Source organism: Ciconia boyciana, chromosome 1, assembly GCF_034638445.1.
Source record: "Ciconia boyciana chromosome 1, ASM3463844v1, whole genome shotgun sequence".
In the NCBI taxonomy this organism is placed as follows: Eukaryota; Metazoa; Chordata; class Aves; order Ciconiiformes; family Ciconiidae; genus Ciconia; species Ciconia boyciana.
Genome location: NC_132934.1, coordinates 191,653,419 through 191,672,912, shown reverse-complemented (window position 1 = coordinate 191,672,912; position 19,494 = coordinate 191,653,419). Strand labels below are relative to the sequence as shown.

The 19,494-nt window shown below is 38.6% G+C and overlaps 1 protein-coding gene across 1 annotated transcript in view; it reads left to right on the top strand.

The window, feature by feature from the left end:
* The first annotated feature begins 834 nt into the window (after positions 1–834).
* Positions 835–19,494, top strand: part of LOC140648508 (complement C4-A-like) — a 49,031-nt gene continuing 30,371 nt past the window's right edge. Inside the window, exons 1-12 of the mRNA XM_072854627.1 lie at positions 835–902; positions 3,643–3,835; positions 4,912–5,095; positions 5,832–5,902; positions 6,218–6,303; positions 7,561–7,643; positions 8,766–8,853; positions 12,800–12,905; positions 13,081–13,204; positions 15,555–15,670; positions 16,437–16,604; positions 17,352–17,549. Of these exons, the coding sequence (XP_072710728.1) occupies positions 838–902; positions 3,643–3,835; positions 4,912–5,095; positions 5,832–5,902; positions 6,218–6,303; positions 7,561–7,643; positions 8,766–8,853; positions 12,800–12,905; positions 13,081–13,204; positions 15,555–15,670; positions 16,437–16,604; positions 17,352–17,549 (1,482 nt within the window). The 5' untranslated portion in view covers positions 835–837. The remainder of the gene's footprint in view (positions 903–3,642; positions 3,836–4,911; positions 5,096–5,831; positions 5,903–6,217; positions 6,304–7,560; positions 7,644–8,765; positions 8,854–12,799; positions 12,906–13,080; positions 13,205–15,554; positions 15,671–16,436; positions 16,605–17,351; positions 17,550–19,494) is intronic.

The window sequence follows — 19,494 nt, the reverse complement described above, 5'->3', positions numbered from 1 at the left end:
TTTAAGAAATTGTGTGTCTTTCCTGCAGTCTGGAATGCCTTCAGCTGACGAGTCATCTTATGTGCTTATGCCAAGATGAGACTAATTACCCTCTGGAAAAGCCCTCTGTCTTGACCATAAAAGAAAATTGGGCTGAGTAACTCAGACAGAGACATTAATTTTATTTCCACTTAAGTTAAAGCAGATGAATGCCTTTAAGCACAAGATTGCGACTGAGCTGTACAGCAAGATTTCCAGCACAGTTCCTTTGGTGCTATCTAAATCCGAAGGAGCTTTCTCTCACCTTTGCTGGACCGCAGAGATGCCTGGAGTTAAGTAATGGCATAGAGAAGGGACCTGTCACTTGCATTTGTCCCCATTTAGAAGTGCTTTACAGCCACTCTTTTAGCCATGGTGTCTTGTTTGATTTTGGGATTGCCTTTTCAGTATTTGTGAAAACTTCTCTCTGCACGTGAGTTTTAGTTGCTATCATGTGAAAATATTGAAGCTGGGAAGAGAATGAATGAATAATCAAATGTAAAATTGTGGCTTAGTCCAGAATGTTAATAGCCCCACAAATTAATAGCTTCAGGCTATTAATTTGTGCTATTAATTAATAGCTTCAGGCTATTAATTTGCTATTAATTTGTAGGTAGCTTCAGGCTATTAATTTGTGCATCACTAGCATGTCCATCATTATTGGTTGCACGGTTTTGCAGGTTATTAATAAATAACCAGGATGGGTAATATTCTTTGCTGCAATGTGCCATCAGCCCATTTCTTACAACCTGCACCTCAAGGGTAGATTGACAGTGGCTGTTTGGTATTTCTGTTTTGCAGATGTTGTAGAGTTTTCCAATGGAAAGGCTGGTATTTTTGATGAGCTTTTGTTCGCTGTTGTCCAATACACAGCAAGCACCATCGTAAGTACATTTTATTATTAATTCTTCACTCCTAACAAATCCCTTGAAAGAGAAAGTAGGAAATGCTAATGGTCTGGATAGAGACTCAACAAAGCCCATTTCTTGGACCACTGAAAACTTGTGTAACCTTAAATAGGTAAAAAGTAAAAAGCTTAAAACTGCCCTTTTAAGGCACTTTTAAGGGGAGAGATCTCCACTCAGTAACAAATAATTAAAAATGTCCTACTAAAGCATGATGTTCATGCTGTTATTGCTGCTTGTTCATCTTTAGTTTATGACATTTACCTGATTGGAAAATTTTGGGAAAGAATAACTCTCCTTTCTGTAATTGATTTACACATTGCAGAAAGCAAAGGTTTCACATTTGGGAGAGCTTCAGGATTTTTCTGTACTTATCCTCTATTTTAGTGGAGATTTACAGATGTTGATACTGGTTCTTCTAGTTGGACAAATTCCTGGGTTTGGGAAATAGATGTAGCTCTTTGAGAAAACCTATGGAGCATGTTAAAGGTCCTTCAAATTGACCTTTATCCGTAGAGCAGAGGTACAGGAGAAGAGACTCTTGCTTTGTTCCCACCAGGATCAAGTGTACTTGCCATAGCCAGAGAGCTTTGATGAGATATTTGGGCAGTCAGATCAAACTCTCCTCCCCTCCCATGTCAGCCCACCTTTGAGGTTCTCTCCAGCCCCAAATACTTATTTCTCTTCTTATGAGGTTTTAGCCAGGTGCAGGCTCCTGCCTGCAGTCTGGTCTTGACCTCCAGTGTCCACATCAGCATGAAAACTACAGCCCCATAGAAACTTGATATTGGGGTGCCTATGTTGTATCTTGAGGCACACTTCATCTTCAGTAAACCACAGGCTTTGTCACCTGTGATAAAATCTTAGTGGAAATGTGGACTGAGATAGTTTTTTTCTGAGGTAATTGGATGTGGGAAACACAAAGTGCTGAATGTATTAGGTATATGAAACTGAACATTATGTCAGGAAAATATCATCGTGATGCTTCGAGACCAGATCTGGCTTGTGTCTGGCTAGCTGAGATTATGGGCAGAGTAGGCTAGTGACCATGTCTGTCCAAGCTATTGCGTAGGTAAACTTTTAAACAACTAACTATACCACTGCAAAAAAAAGGACCCTAAATTTCCGTAGGCTATGGCAGAGAGCAAGCATTGCACTCTCTTTTCCATATGTGAAGACAGGTCTTGTGCCACCTTTTGCTAGAGCCAACAGATCCTGAGTGGGTGATGCAGTGACACTTTTAGAGTAAAACCCCTTCAATGCCAGTGAGAAAATACAATGAATACAACTTAAAATGAAAACTTTCTTCTCAACATTCAAGTGTTTGAATGTATATGGATGCCAAACCTGCCTGACTAATGAATTAGAGAAGATAATTGGACACATGAAAACAATAAAGATCAGGATCAAGCATTGCATGAAGGCAGATGTAACTGAAAGACAAGTTTCATCATTCATTGTTAACTAGAAACGTTAGAAAGTATTTTCACAAATGTATAGGTAAAAATTATAAAACTTTTTAATGTTTATTGAAAGCTGTTCTGTTTTTCTTTCCCAAGATCCCTATGTTTGTGTGAAGACTCAGACCACCTATGATGCATTTAACTAATCATATGGAAGGAAAGAGATTATTTTTATTCTGTTTTCACATTGCACCATGATTATTATCAGAAAAAAAGGAAGTAAATTTGAGTTTCATTTGAAAAAAATACCAGTTTTATTCCCATACTTCTATATCCCAATTTTCATTTTATAAATTTAAGAAGGAAGAAACACACACAAAAAAAAAGTAAAAAAGAGACAGTTCAGCCAACCCGTTCTAATAATGGTAAAATCATTTACCTTTCATTTTAGAAGTCTTCTGCAGAATAATCATTTTCCAAAAGTAGCTTTCTTGAGCTCAGAACTGTTCTTTGTGTATGTGCCATTATATCATTAAGACATAGTTCTTCACATAGTTCTCTGACTTTTTTGTGTAAAAGATACTTGAAAAGAAGAGGACAAGAATGATGATCTACATTTTAAAGGTCATGAAATTAATTACCAAGAAGCACCAGAGCAGAGTTAAGAATAAAAGAAAGTAATAAAGAGAAAAAACTAAATGCCAACCATTTTAGCCTCCAACTCAGCCCTTCCCAGGGCTGTGGTCTCTCATTAGCAGCATTTCACAAGCAGTGACATCTGAATGAAGATCAGCTACTTGAAACCCCATACATATGGTTATATAGGAAACTGATACCTCCTGACATATTAGAGCATAAGCTGGCATAACGTAGGTGCTAGTACATGAAGATACATGACTTCGTAGTATCAAATATGTATTTATGAATAGTTGTTCATTGTCTCTTAATGCATGGCCTGGTTTTGCTTCCAGAAAGTTGAGTTTATAGAATTTTCTCTGAGTTAAACCAGGCTATAAATGGCATTGGCAGTCCCTGGGACATACTGCAGGTTTTTTTCTCTCCTATCTATAGGTACTGATCTTTTGTAGGACTTAAATATGATGGTTCAGAATTTGGGGATCAGTCAGAGAGAAACTGTTTTCTTTTAACCTCTACTCTGACTAACAAGGGGGATGGACTAGTGATCTCCACAGGTCCCAAGCTCAACTGTTCTGTGAGAATCTGTTTTTTTCTTTAAAATTCTTATTGGTTGGACATTCTTGTATTATGCAAAAATCAGCCTACATGCTGGACAATCTGTTTCTATGTTGATTTAGATTTCTTATTACTGCCCCAAATGTGGTGCATTTGGGCACACATGAGACAATAACAGTTCAAGTCCATGGAGCACAGCACCCTGTGCAAGTTACTGCATACTTCAAAGAGGAGACAAAAAATCAGCTCCTATCAGAGAGGATCATCTTTAACCTTAACCAAAACAACAACTACCAAGAGATGAAAAAAGTAATGGTGAGTCTACCATCATAGTGACGTAAATGTTTTAATCTGGTGATAAAAAACTCATAATCTGTACTAGGAATATGTTGGAACAGAAACAACACTGATCCCTAGAGACAGATGACAGAACACCAATTCCAGCGACAGCACCACCCTATTCACCCAACCAGCTAATAAAACAATGCCTAATATAATTACAGGGCTGATTGCGAGTGCTCTTTTGTGCCCAAAAAGCAAGCTCAAGATTTCATCACATGGTGATGAAAGATCTTTTCATCACTGTAGATCAGTGATGAAATTAAATTTAAAAACATTTAATGGTTTTATCACTGTTGGTTGTGCTGCATCTCTTAAACTAAGATGGCATTCATGCCTTTGGCATAGTGGCCATTTTTAGAAAACAGGAGAAACCCTTAAAAATGTGCAGTCTCTCAGATCAAAGCCTGTGATGTTTCTGCAAACCTGTAAATTGATTAATTCCTCTTTAAATCCCACTTCACATCATTTGCTTCTGACATAATTCTTTGAAGTCTGGCAGCATTCAGTTCAGGAGTACTAGTTTGGACTATTTGGTTGCAAAACAGCCCACAGCAAAACTCCGTTTAGCTCTGATTGATTACTCCCAAAGCTAAAAGCTGAGCTTTCAAATCGGGTTCCTCTTGAGCGTGATGTTTAGAAACATCGTATTAACCTGCATGAGGTAAAGCTCTAATCTCATAGCAAAGATTTTAGCAAGTGAAGGATTACAGGATGCTGCTACAGCTACCAGATGACATGGTAACTGGAATCTAACATGCATGTAGATGGAAGAAAAGTCACTGGGCTTGAGTTATTGCCACTGGACAGAAGAATGTGTGTTTGTATGGTGGAAAACGGGGGATTAGATAGTATTTCTACTTAAAAAGAAATATTCACCCAGTAAGAAAGATGTAACACCCAGTAAGAAAGACATAATTGAGTATCTTCTGTTGAATGGTGCTAATGAAATTATTTAAGCACTTCAGTTGTTTTTGGTCCTCAGCTCTGTGGCTGCAAAGTTACCAGGTTCATATCTGACTCTGTGCGGTTTTTCCTTTTGTCCTCTTCAGGTCAAGCCAAGGACTCTGCAACAGGATCTGTTCAAGAAGAGTAATCAGCCACATGTTCTGCTAGTCACCGAAAGCAGGGAGCTTTATAAGGAGACCATTCAAAGCATTCCCATCCTCCTGTCTTCCAAGAAAGGCTACATTTTTATTCAGACAGATAAGCCTATATACACACCAAGTTCCAAAGGTGAAAATAGAAATGCTGCACTTCAGATATTGAATATAGGTGTTACAAGGGCATGATTAGAAAAAGGAATAATTACTTGATCCTTCCTAGTGTAAATCTTTCTCTTTAACCCCAGCTATCTTTGTGCTTACCAGCCAGTCCAGATTTTAAACTCACCTTCTGCAGCCAGAGCTTCTGCAGGGTCTGCACTGCACATTGCAGCAACCCATGTAGAAATGCCACTGGAGTCTAAAAGTCGTTCTCTCTTCTAACAGGAGCCAGACAAAATCTGCTCCTTTTTGTTCAAAAAGCTTAATAATGACTTTCCTTTGGAAAACAAAATTGTGAGAAACTTGCAAAAAACCTCCTACTGCTTCTGCTTGCAACACCAGCAATAAGTACCCTTTGCACTTTAAGGCCACAACTGTTTTGTTACTTAACAACTTAATTAAGTAACAAGAGAGGGAAGTCAAAAAAGTTCTTGAGTTTGGTTGCAGGCCTTGACTGCGGAAAGTGTCAAGTGAGTGAAGCTCCCTGAGTGTTTTTCGGAATTTGCTTCAAAAAGGTATCTGTTCGGTCATGTAACATGCAAAGCCTATGGAAGAATGCAATTCCTTTTTGAAATTTCTCAGACTTCTTTTCCTTAAAAGAAAGTGTTTTATCCTAAATTCAGTAACTCAGTTTAGAGCATGTAACAACTACTATCTAGAAAGGCCAGAAATAAATATGTGAACACATTTCTTCTTCTGTTAAACAGTAAAATACAGGATCTTCATTCTGGACAATGCTATGAGGCCAACAGACGACACAGTTACAATTGCTGTACTAGTAAGTATACAAGAAACACTGTTAATGAGTGCTTCTTCAGCACAGAAACTATGAAAAACTTCCACAAAAGATCCAAGAGTAAAACTATAGCTATGACTCCCCTCCAGAAATCAGTATTTACACATTGTGAGATATGTCTCGTCATTTTTGGCCAATATCAGGAGCATGGAGGGAAATGTAACATATGAATATTAAAGTAGGAAAGTAAGCAGAGCATTTTCTCTTCCTTTGGACTAGTATATGAACTTGAGCTTTTGGATGTAAAAGTTTGACACCTGGACTATAATTTTATGTTTGTTTTCTCTCTCTCAACAGAATTCAAAAGGAATGGTGGTTAAAAAGTCAGACCGGAAAATAAAAGCAGTGTTTGGTGAAACCTTTGAAATACCTGATGTTGCCGAGTACGTTACTGCTGTGCCTTGTGCATTAAAACAGTTCACATGTCAAAATGTCTCTGGCAGCAGAACTATCTTCAAGCTAAAACAAGAGTCTTGTCTGTCCCTTCCCTTCTTTCTGCGCTGCTCCCTTGTTTTCCTCTCTTCTCTTTTTTTCTTATTGTGTATTGTCTGCTTTACCATTTCTCTAGAAGAGGAGATGCAATAAAGCAGACAGTTTTGTTCTGATGACACCCGGGAAGCACCACAGCACACTGTCAGCGAGTGACAGCAGGGAACCGTGCATGGTTGCTCTGGAGCCAGCCCTGGAACCTCCTGCCGTGCAGGGGTCTACACCTGAGCTGGTCACCCCACACTCCCTTCTCTGACACTGGAGAGAAAGTCACATATTTAGGCTGTGATTCATCTGACCTATTTCAGATGCCTATGTCAGGATGAGAGGTACCATGTCTCAGCGCTGTCTATTTCTCTCCATTGCCTGTAGAGGAGTCCGAGGGGACCTATGCAGACGGAAGACCCCACTGTATAATGTCTAAAGTGAGAAGGACTAACCCCACCTCCTATTAGCAGGATCAAACCATCCAGATTCATCCCCCTAACCTGTTGAAGTACTTAAGATTTTTAACTGCTGAATTGCTTGAATTAGCTTTCAAAATTGTCTTTCTCTCGCCATGAAGCAGAGATTGAGCCTATGGTTAATATCTTTTTACCTTTAAGCACCTCATCTTGGAGAGATGAGTCCAGAATTTAATGTTAATAAGCTGCAATTAGCAACATTTATCCTGGTAAGGAACAATTTAGCAAACTGCTTAAATATCTGCTCAACCATATGACTACATTCAGGAGAGCACTTCTGTAAGGGCTCAGTTTGCAAAATGTAATTAATTACCTCTGATTTCAAACAGTCAAGCTTTTACTTAACATTCAGTGTGTTCTTGCATGCTAGATTGATTTTGACATCACAGTGAAGAAATATATGATGAGTTCTCTATTTCTGAGGGCTTTTCAAAGGCAGTGCATGTTACATGTGGTTTGCAAATATGTTATCTTGCACTTCCTCATAAAGTCTTTTTGAGTGTTTCCTAGGACATTTGGAAATATGTTGCTGGCTCCTCCCAGCAAAGAGAAATCCATTAATAAATTAGTTTGGGATGAAATCAAAGTAAGGAAAATATTAGCACTTAGTGATAATTCAACTATATTAGCATCATAAAATATCTGTGGAATCCTAATTAGCTATTTTCTGCTGAATCTGAACTTTAGGCCTGGAATTTGGAAAATCAAAGCCTGGTTTCGTCAACATGACATGTCTAATGTTTCTGCTGAATTTGAAGTTAAAAATTATGGTAAGAGAATATTTAATTTGCATTATAAATATATGAAGTCATCTCTATGTGTTAAAAGATGTACTGCAGTGATTAAACCTGGTTGTAGTTAGGTACTAAGGACAAGATTCATAGTGTTTCAGTACCTCATTGCTATCTCTGATGCTCAGAAGGAGAACTCTGGTGTGCCGTCCACTTATATTTGGAAAAAAAAAAAGCAAACCTTTATTTTTATACAGATTTAGTAACTTTAACATTTTTCACAAAACATCCTTTTTTGGAAAGGCTCTCCTACTGCAGAAAAAATGGAGATGAGCTCCATTTTAAAATCATTGCAATTATGGCTAAAATTTTCAGTGAAGACTAGAATGAAAAAAAAAAAAAGCTACCTATTTTGTCTCAGTAGAATTCAGTCTGGAAGTTGATTAGAGTCATTCCTATAATCAGAGAAGCTTTTTTAAAGAAAAGTAAGGGCGCTGCAGAAAAAGGAAAAATGTAGAAATTTAACAATTTGGGGTAAGAAACGGCTTGATTTATTTGTGCTGAAATTATGCTTTCTTGTAAAATTTAGTGTGGGGTGCTTTGGGTTTTTTTTAAGGCCAAAAGAAAACCTCAGGATTATATGAAAATCTCAGTTTAACAAAACTGGTTTTACCTTAGCTAGTAGATGTAACAGAATAGTAGAGATTACTGCATCCTCTGCAAACACCTACATCCAGGAGCAAATTACTCTGGCTAGATCTACAGTAGCAAATAGTTTGGCTTTATAGGAGCAAATTGCAGAGTGACACAGCTGATGCCGAGGACCTCATGTCCACAATCAACCCATTGCAGGGTGGGTTTACTTCAGACTGCTTCTAGTCCAAGGCACTTAATGCCCATTAGCAGTTAGAGCTTATCTTCTGGCTTCTTTTCATTGTAAATAAATCAATTTTGTGTGCTCGAAGATTGCTGCACTATGTGAAGCAAAGAAGAATAGGGAAGATGATCAGGAGATTTGGTTCAGAAGTGCACTGCTGATTCAAAGTAAAACATCCTCTGAGTCCAGCTGCATCCTCTCAGTGGGTGTTGCCACATGCCAGGAGTTTAAGGTATGTTTGAAACTTGCATGTCATGACCTTTTGTCTTCTTTTTTTCATGCAGAACTTCCATCTTTTGAAGTCAAACTCATCCCACTTCAGCCATACTACCACATCTGGAATGAAAACTTTGTGTTTGATATTGAGGCAAAGTAGGTGTGCTCACAGCGAGGCTGTTTTAGGAGGCAGATAAGTAGATAATGACCTTTGCAGCTTCTTCCTTTTTCTGTCATTAACAGTTAACCAGCTTCTGGCTTTACCTGAATCTGACTTTAGTTTTATATACTCTCTGTTTCCACTACTAACTTGAGACATCAGTGTAAAATGCTACCTAGGTCCACGTGGTAGTGATCAAAATGGAACAAGATTTTCTGAATATTTTAGTTTGCTAGTAAAAAGGTGACTATTTAGGGTTCTCCTGTGTTGCTAGGTAAGGTTCCAGGCAAAGTGATAACTTGTTTTTCTTTATACTTTTTGGTTTAAACATTTAGAAACATTCTAAAGCCTCAGATATTGCTGTTTAATGTAATTCAAGTAGAGATGGATTTAAGTTTGGGTATGACATTTTCTGAAGGCCCTGTGAAGTGCTTATTTGAGAGTAATGATTTTATGCAGAAATGCTTCCAGGTGAATAAATACAGGTAATCAGAGGAGTTTCCATGACCATCACTACAGACATGTGCATTACTGCACAGTAGTACAACACTGATCTGGATGAGACATGGCTACAAAGCTGTCAGACTGGCCAAACCACAAGGCAGAGCTCTATGGAGAATAAACTACACCTGATCCCATATCAAATTAGAATGGCATCAAACAAAGAGTAACTTAGAAAGTCAGGCAATGAAAATTTAACCCATCAAAATATTTTGGAAGAATCAGACTGAACCTAGATTGAATAAGTATTTTGTGCTGTGTGGCTCTGGTATTTTTGATCCCACACTGACAGATCTAAATTTGCTCTATGATCTAATAGTGGCTCATCAACATATATCAAGCCTTCTCGGCTGTTGAATTTTCAAGTTTCTTACTTGAAACTTCTCTAAACAACTGCCTGTTAGGAGAATGTTCTTCTTCTATTTACCACTCAGCTGGAATCCAAAATTACTAGAAATATCTTGGCCACCTTGCACATTGGGAAGATGGAGAGAGAAATCAAAAAGTTCTCTGGAGACTCAGCGATGTATCTCTTTTTCACTGAAGTCACCACTCATGCAACTAGAGTTGATGACTTTGGCAGGATATATTTATATGAGACTTGTAAGTCCAGGATCTACATGCCAGTCATTTAAGTGAAGTGGTTCAGTGTGGCATTAGTTCAGATATTTGATTTACAGTTAGATTTTAAATCTGTTTTAAAGATGACTTGGTGCAAAAAAAAAAAAAAAATCATGGTATGAAAATGGTATCATATTGATGAAAGAGTATGTGACATTCCTTCATGAAAAACAATATACTAGAAATTGGCAAAAACAAACTTAATACTGCACTTGAATAGAAATTTATGTCCTCTGAAGTCAAAGAACCTCTGCATGAAAATTTAGACATCTGGATTAGTGTCCCTATGGTGACTAAATTAGAACTTGATAAGGCAGCTTGGCCTTCTCTCATAGTTGGGAGAAATCTTTTCAGTTTCAAAGGAGTGAGGAGACTGATCACCTTTTTGCTCATGTTTTATTTTCTTTGTTTCTGTGGATTCCTAATTGTTTATATCTTTAAAGATCAGAAAATAATATTAGCAAATACTATCAAATTGAGTAGGTTTTTAGGATACTGCCAAACATACTGGATAGTTGATATGGAAGAAATGTATCTCCTGAAATAAGGTACTCTGCATTATCTAAACACTGAAATAGTTATTTTCTTTATTTCTCCCTATCTAGACAAAAGCTCAGATTTATTTCAGGGCAATTTTGATGTGTCAGCAGAGAGTTGAACACACAGTATCAGCAAGTAATGTCAGACGTTCACTAAGAACAGCTCCTTAAAAAATAAGTCAGCACCTCATGGCTTTTGAGGTTGATTCACCATGTTCCTTAAGATTCTTTAATGCAAAACCACAAATAGGATCACACAGAGTTATTGTAGCTAGTATGGTTCAATGTATTTAGTGTTAAACAGTGGGCAAATTTTCTGTACAGTAATGATACCCAAGTTAGTGGAAAGTGAACTGCGTATATTTTATTAAATAATCAGTATTTATTTTTGAAGCCTGTAAAGCTTATTGTATCCATTCACTTCTAATATTTTGACTATTAGTGGTTGGAATTATTTTTGAATAATACAAAAATATACACATGTAACATTTTTGGGAGATGTTTTAGCAGTGAATTTAGATTCTAATAAGTTACTGATTCTACAGAATAACTTGTTTAATTTTATCAAGGTATTTCATTAAGTTTTCTAGGCAAAGCCCCTTTGAGTGTTGCCTTTTACAAACACACACATAATTGAATGGTATAAGAATATCTTAGTGATAAGTCACCATTGGATAGTTTGTGTCTATCTCAGTAGCTGATGGGGATGGCAGAGAGAAGACAGTCAATACAGAAGGGAGGAAAGATCTAGGTATAGAAATTGCTAATATAATATACAGATAAGAAAAAAAAAAGCCTGGTCTATACAACCAAAGTTTGTGACTTTGTTAAGCACTGACAGTAACTAACCTTGTAAGTAATTTGGCTTACAGTAGCCTTTAGTGAAATAGGCATTAAATATTAGCATTGAACTACGTGAGTGCATGTGACTAAAGTATCATCACTACCATGACCATTTGTGTTTCATCTTGTGTTTGACTCTGGAAAGCCCTCCAAACTGAGAGCAGCAAACAAATTATTGTTATACTCAAACATTATTTAATATCTTTTGAGATATTATTTCTTAGATGCTTTCTTTATATGAGGAATTATTATCATACAGTATGACCTTTGTCTGCATTTGAACATGACACCAGAAAAGATATTTGAGCCACCTGGGTAGTAAATTAAACAGTTCCAGGAAAGGTTCCTGAGCCCCAGAGACTGGCTGCTGATGGCTCAGCCGGTGCATGGCACGGGCTTGGCCTCAGCCGTACAGCACTCCCCAAACAATTCCTGGAAACTCTTTGGGAGGAAGCACGGACCAAGGTCCACCTCAGGTCTGCATGTGGCCACCCTGCTGTGGAAGACAGGGGATTTAGTAGGGTGGGCATGGGCTGGGCTGGGCTGTGCCAGCCAGCTGTATCCTCCAAGCCAGCACTGCGCTCTAATTTAATTTAATTAACCTGGTCCAAACAGGGTGCAGTCGCTAGATTTGCTGCATGGACCCTGGCACTGTATCCAAGTGGAAGACTGATCTTCCACACACTGCCCCCACCCAGTTCCAGTGGGTTTTATTTCTGGTCTAAATTCATCCCTGGCCAGCTTATACCCTATTGGTCTTCTGCCCACTCTCCTTGAGCTCTTCGCCTTGACGGTGCTGATCCCTCCTTTCCCCAGCGCCCCTTGAGAGAGCACGCAGAACCCTGTATCCACCCCCTTTTGCTTGGATGAACAAACTCAACTCTTCTAATCTCCTCTTGCTCATATTCACTTCTTTATTTGGTTCTATTGAATAATTATTAGCTTTAATCATGATTACTTGATATTGTGATATGAAGTGATATCAGATAACTGGCTTTAATATTTTAATCCTTTCTAAAATTTTCTCTTTTATGTTATTGCAGCCCTCAATTTTGAGTTTATGGGCTGTGCAACTCCTTCATATATACCTCACTACTCATTAACATCATAATTATTTAAGAGGAAAAATGGGGTTGAATGACTGGATACCGTTCTTTTGTCTATTGGAAAAGGTCCTAGTGGTGCTACACAGGCCTGCCTGATTTTCATCAAAATCAACATATGGAATTCCTCATAATTGAACTTATTTCTCAGAACTGGCCATGCATGTAATGAACAGTTATTTGGTATATTGACTGTTGTTTCCCGCAGTTATTAGTTCTGGAATTTTAAGCAATTTTCATAAGAACTGCCTCTCAGTTAGTTGCACTGGAAATGCGATGATTAATGCGATGATTTAATGTAATGATTCACGTCCTCACTTTTCTTGCTTCCAAAGACACTCTTATGGGAAAGGGATTCAAGGCGCTGCATATGTGCGATTTGGCATAATTGATGAAAATGAGAAAAAAGTCTTTCTTCCAGGCCTCGAACAACAGCTATCAGTAAGTACTGGAGTTCAGTGGAACTATTCTGATTTAACCCAGGTGAGCTGAATATTGTCAGAAATCACTGAAATATAGATCCCTGTAATACTGTAGTCATACTATAAGCAACAAATTTTTAATTTTAATGGCAATAAACCAGCAAGGGCTGTCACTTTTTCTACTTTTGTTTTAGATTCAAAATGGAAAAGGAAGAGTTACTTTAAATACATCACTTCTGGAAGAGAAATTTAAAAAGAGTATTTCCACTCTGGAAGGGTTTCATTTATATGTTGCTGTTACTACTGTAGAAACTGCAAGTGAGTACACTATGCCCTAGCTGATACAGTCTGTAATATTTACATTGATCTTTCTCTAGTGGGATCCTTGTGTGGGAAACCTTGTCCCACTGGACCAATCTGCAAAGCTTATTTGTGCTGTAGTGTATGACAGTCTCATCTGACCCCCTTCTGTGCACAAACTTATCTGGGGTGGGATTCACTTATCTGAACACAAATGTCCAGTACCACTTTAAATGTCCTATGTAGCTCTGTGTGGTCTTCCACTGCTGCTCCAGCAGTGCTCACGTCTCCTGTAAGTACTCTCCTATAGGGTCTGTCCTATATTAAATGGCTGTGTGAGGATATCTAAGATAACCTAGTCCATCCAAAGTGGCACCAGACACGCGTATGAATGCAAATAAATTGCTCCCCCTGAGATCTTGTTTGAGCACTTGCCTCAGCCATGTCTACTGCTTCCATACATCCAAAGTTATTAGTTGAGCTTGGTATCTTAGCTTGCGTTGTTCCTCACCTGACTAAGCTGTCAATCTAAAGGTGAGGCATATGTACTACAGCCACGGTGAGGTGCAGAGGAAGATCTAGCCCTTTTAAGTCCTGCTTGTCCTCTTATGCCTCCCCGCAGTTTTATCAGGCTCTGACACTTGGCATACGCACAAGTACAATATAGTCCAAATAGCTTGGTCTTGCTGTTCATTTGGGACATGAACCTCGAGCATGCCTATCCAGAAGTTTTTCAGTGGCTGTTTTTCTTTGTTTTCCTAGAGGACAGATAAATATTTCTACAGATCATTACAAGGGATTTGTGTAGATATTCGTTCACACCAGTGCTAAGCACATTGAGTAGGCCCCCAGATATTTTAGAGTTACCTGCAAGTGAGCACTGAGTTGAATTGGATGCAGTGGTCGATGGGTTATCTGAGTTGTAGCAAGTGTTATTGTTAGTCATACGAGGCTAACGTAAGAGGTGCAACTTCAGTGCTGACTTCTGAAGTTGAATCTGCAACAAAGCTGATGTTTCCAACATGGGCAAGATTTTTCCTGTTGTTTATAGGGAGATTGATCCCTTTTACTTTACATACCTGAAAGTAAAGTATCTAGTCAGAGCTTGGTGCTCAGGCACTTTGTATTGTCAGTATAGAGAATGGATGGGATGAACTGCACTCTAGAGGTGTCTGTTCCCATTGGCTGTGGAAGGAGTCTAGTTACTTAGTTTAGAATTACTAGGATCCTAAAAATTCCTAAAAATCCTAAACATTAGTTAGGATTCCTTAGAATCCTAAAATTAAGTCCAATGCATTGCAGATGTGCAGTTCTTTAGTATAATCTATTATAGGTACTCACATACACTATTTCTGCAACATTTATTGCAAGAACAAAAGGGGCTGAAAGACCTTCTGCTACCACACCAGCATGATGGACATAAGATCTCACAGTGTGGCGTGGTCTCTACCACGCTGTGCACGCTTCCTCTTTCCCCCGCAGGCAGGCTGCCTCCACACTTGTGTACTTGCTGGGTTTGCTATTAATTATATGTATGACAGGACAAGGCTTTACTGACACTTCTCAACCTTGGAGTGTTAAAGTGGAGAATAAGGACATTGAAAGTATGTCTCTAAACACACTTAGTTTGAAGCAAGTCATGTAACTGGTTTTTTTAGAAGTAGTTATGTGTAGTGGTTTAACTAGAAGTTAGCTAGAAGAATGAGTGGTTTAACTAGAAGAATCTTAGATGGGAAGCAGATGCTCAAGCTGTCTTGTAGGTGTAAAGTTGCAGAAGATGATATTAGGTAATATTAACTCTTAACAGTAGTCAAAAATGAAAAAAAAAAACAACTTTTTCAGAAAATTAGAGATCTAAGGTCCAAATCTCCCTACTGATTCCAAGTGACTTTTATGTTGGACTTTGATGTAGCCTTCCCCCAGGAACGAAGCCCCCACAGCTTGGAAAGGGAGGTGCATGGCTGCAGTGGCTCCTGTGGTACCAGTGTGCTCTGTGTTTGCATGCACATTGTTCTGATTGATGTGTTAGAGGGGAATTTTTATGTTGTGAGTAACAAACCACTTCACAGGTCTCCATGTGTGAGCCGTCGAGAGCACACACCTGCCAGTGCCCCAGCTTGCTGGAGCACTGCACACATCGCACTGCCCTTGCACTGGCCTGTCTCTGGTTGTATTCCCCATCCACCTGCACCCATCTCTTCCTCTTCTCAGTACTAAAGCTCTTTGGGGAGGGATCACACTTCAGTTTTCTTTATATACGCTGCTAAAAATGCAATTAATCTTGAAAACAGAAATGATGGATGCTATGGTAATATGCAAGTACATAGTTATTGCTCCCATAGCAACACGTACTCTTTGATATTAACAGGTGGTGAGATGAGGGAAGAGGAACTCAGCAATGTGAAGTTTGTGAAATCTCCTTATGTTGTTGATCTGTCTAACACCAAAAAGTATTTTGTGCCTGGAGCCTCCTTCTCTGTTGTGGTATGTAGTATTTAGTTGACTGTGTCCGTGTGCCTCCATAGCAAGGGATTTGTATCCGCCCTGTTTATAAAATCCTTATCCGATCCAGTGGGAGCTCTGCAGGACAGAGACCTTCAGGGATAGGTCCAACACAGAGCTGCTGTTTGTGTGTCTGGTTCGTCTCGTTTCTGTACACACAGAGCCTGAGCAGGGAAACAAGCTAGAAAATGCTGTTTCTGTTCTGGAAGTCATCTGTGCACTGTTGCACTACAAGGTTTTGTAAAACATGTACCAGTCTCTTCCTCACTTCCATATCAAAAGATTAAAATAATAATGTTGTATCAAATTAATCCCATATCAAATTTAAATTCTGAAAACTAAAACAGGGTATTGTCTTTTTTTAAAAAATGCATCTAAGTCTTTGAGTTTTTTAAATTTCATACCTTCAAGTTTTTCTACAAAGTTTTCTATGAAGAGTTAAAGTTAGAAACGTACCTTGTAACAGTTAAAGACAAATATCTCTGGGATCAGGTGAGATCTAATAGGTGCTAAGTGATAATCTGGGGCAGCTATTAAACTGTGTTCACAGATTTTTACCTTAACTGGAGTCCAGACTGAGTCAATCCTCTGAGACTATCCTCTTCTCTCAAAGCTCAAATTTTCAAACACTAATATGTACAGTTTTGTATTTCTTCTCAGTTTATAAAAATAATTGCTTCTTGTTTGTGGGCATTTTTTAAACCCAGGTATTTCCTTGAAGTAGCAGAAAAACATTTTTTTCCAATAGGCATCTGTCACTTTGATTGATGGCTCTCCTGCTGGCTCTCTACCTGTCACTGCTACTGTTACCTTGCCTGGAAAACCCCCAATGAAGAAGACTGCACTTTCTAATAAAGAGGGTCTAATCCCCTTTACATTCGACATCCCTGGAGATGCTCAGATGCTTCAAATAAAGGTAAAGAAAACTGAAACATCCATGTTTTAAAATATACCTCTGAGAACAGCTCATAAGACAATTACAAATGACTGTGAAGATGATCAGTTTTCCTTAAATTAGCACAGAGGGTGGAACATGGTTTCTTACACCATCTGCACAGCTTTGTCCAGCTTGTGTAAGATACGTTAGAGAGACCAGGGGCCTGAGGGATGTCTCACTGAAGTGAAGGATACTCTCGTACATTGGAGCTGTGGGAGGACATACATTGGTGGTAGTGGTGCTTTTTTTGTGGTTCAAATGTGCGTTTTCCTGGCATGAAGGATGGGAATGGGACTGTAAGGAATATCACCATGAGAAGTAACAGAAAATGATGAGAAGACAGTGAAGGAAAAAGTCCTGAGCAATACAGACAGTAGGTTGCATCTGGACGCTCAGAGAGTTCAATTATGTGCGCAATATAAAAAGGGAAAAAGGCTGTCAAAGTACAAAATCACTTTGTGATTTTGAGCCATTGATTCTGATTCAGAAAGAGCCAAGCCTGAAAAATATCAAATGCAAATACAGCAGGAGACAAAAGAGGGTGAGAGGGTAAAGTAATGAAAATCCTATTTTTTGATGCCAGGTTCTGCTAATGAGGTCTAAGCAGTGACTCATCTCACTTCCCAGCATTTTCTGAATAACCTGGCAAGATATGAATTAAGGGCGACACTCTATATTGTCTCCTGAGGGACACTTTACTCACTCTGTCCTTTTCTTCCCTGACAGGTAAAGGCTGAAGAGGGAAAAGAAAAATTAGAATCACCTGAAACCAGTATCAGAGCTGAAAGATATCAGTCTGCTTCCCGAAACTACCTCAGCATCAGCATCCCACATACTGTCGTGTCACCTGGAGATACCTTGCGCATCACCTTGAATGATATTCATCAGTCTGGCAGTGGAAAGATTGACTATTTCTATTATATGGTAAACAGAATAGTAGCATATCAGTAATTTCTTTTAGAAATTATACAACCCAGAATGTCTATCTAGTTACTAATACATGGGAAACTGGAAGGCATCCAACAAAGGGCAACCGAGATGATCAGTGTCCTAGTACACCTGACCTACCAAGAGAGGTTGAGGGAACTGGGCTTGTTCAGTTTGGTGAAGAGGCTAAGACTGAGTTAATAGCAACCCAAAATTACTTAAAGAGGAAATACAGACATAATGGAGACAAACTATCTTAGGTGGTGCCATGCAATATTACAAGGGTCAAAGGCCACAAATTATGGCCTGGAAGGTTCATTTTGGAAAAATGTTTTCACTAGTGATGAATGCAATACTGGAAGAGGTTCCCCAGAGAGTTTAGGGAATTGCCATTCTCAGAAATATTAAACGCTCAACTAGAGAAAACCTCATCTGACCTAATCTTACGCTGGTGATGGCTCATCTTTGAGCAGACAGTTGGACTAGAGATCTCCATAGGTCCCTTTCCAGAAACTAATTCTATGGTTCTGTTGTTTTTATATATTTGTGTATGTTTTGGGACATGTAATATATAAATCTTTGTAAATTTTTCTTTTGTAGAAAGACAAAATAATTTTTTCTTTTTTAGAAAACTACAGACTAAAATTTGACTAAGTACAAATTTTAGTCTGTAGTTTCTAATACAGTCTAGAGCAAATAAGTCCATATGGGGTAATGTTCGTCTGCATAATTATGTGGGTATTTTTGAAAAATACTAAACTAACAGCCTTGGAAGCTGAAATCCTAGACAGATAACTTCTATGATATCTTTGACAATTTGATTTCTCTTAATCCAGATCTCGTTCTTTCCCATTCCTTCTAATCTGTACTCTTTCCTCATAATAAGCCAATATTAAATATTATTTTTATTGGTCTGATTCCTATAAAGACCTTTTTTTCAGCTATTACAGAACTGCCCACCTTTTTGTGGGCAGATCGTACATATACATAAGATTCTGTCCCTGCAACTAGAAAACCTAGTTGTATTCTAGGGCACCTCAAATATCGCAGAAAATGCCTTCTGTAGTTAACTATTGCTTATTTCATGAATAACGCATGATTCTTATATTACCATGGCTCTATATTACCTGCACCTGATATTAGCTAACAGGTAGGTCACTGTTATTTCCAGCAAATAATGTCATGAAGGATCACTGAAGGCATTGGCTGTTATGGCCCTAAATAGCATCCTGAAATTGGGCCTGAAAAGCAGTTCTATAGATGGAAAAGCCAGGAAACAATCCTGCTCAGCCTAGGACCAGGAATGCAAAGTATTTATTTTGCTGAAGGAGACAAATGTGTTCATGGATACATTCCAGGAGTGAATCTGTTGAATGTCAAATGTGTCTAAATCCCCTTCTCCCTTTCTTTGTCATAATTTCCCTTGTCAGCTTAAATTTCCCAGGTTGATAAGCACTATGGGCACCAGTTCCCATTTATTTTTAATAGGACTCTGATATATTGGAATAATTGTATACCTAGGAGTTAAATTTAGGTTTGGGGTTTTATTTTAATTGGATGACTTAGCATAGGGTTGGAATTGCCACTGCTGGGGTCCAGGAAGCCGCGGTGCTGGGCAGGCAGGGTGAGTGGGAGGGGTGGTGGGAGACACTGCTGGAGCTCAGCGGTGAGGCTCTCTCCCAAACTTGGTCACCTAAATGGATGCAGTGAGGATTTCAGACCAGGCTTTGTTTCAGACCATGGCTTTTTTTCTTCCTGAAGCCCATTGATTGTGCATTTAGGAAAACTGCATGTATTTTGTTCAGGGAAGAGCAATATCAGTCCTGCCACTGTGTCTGTTTTCCACTCCTCTGACAAACATGAATATAATTAGCATAACATGGGAAGAAAGGAAATAAATAGTGCAAGATAGGCTGAAATCAGGTAAGGGCCAGGCTATGAT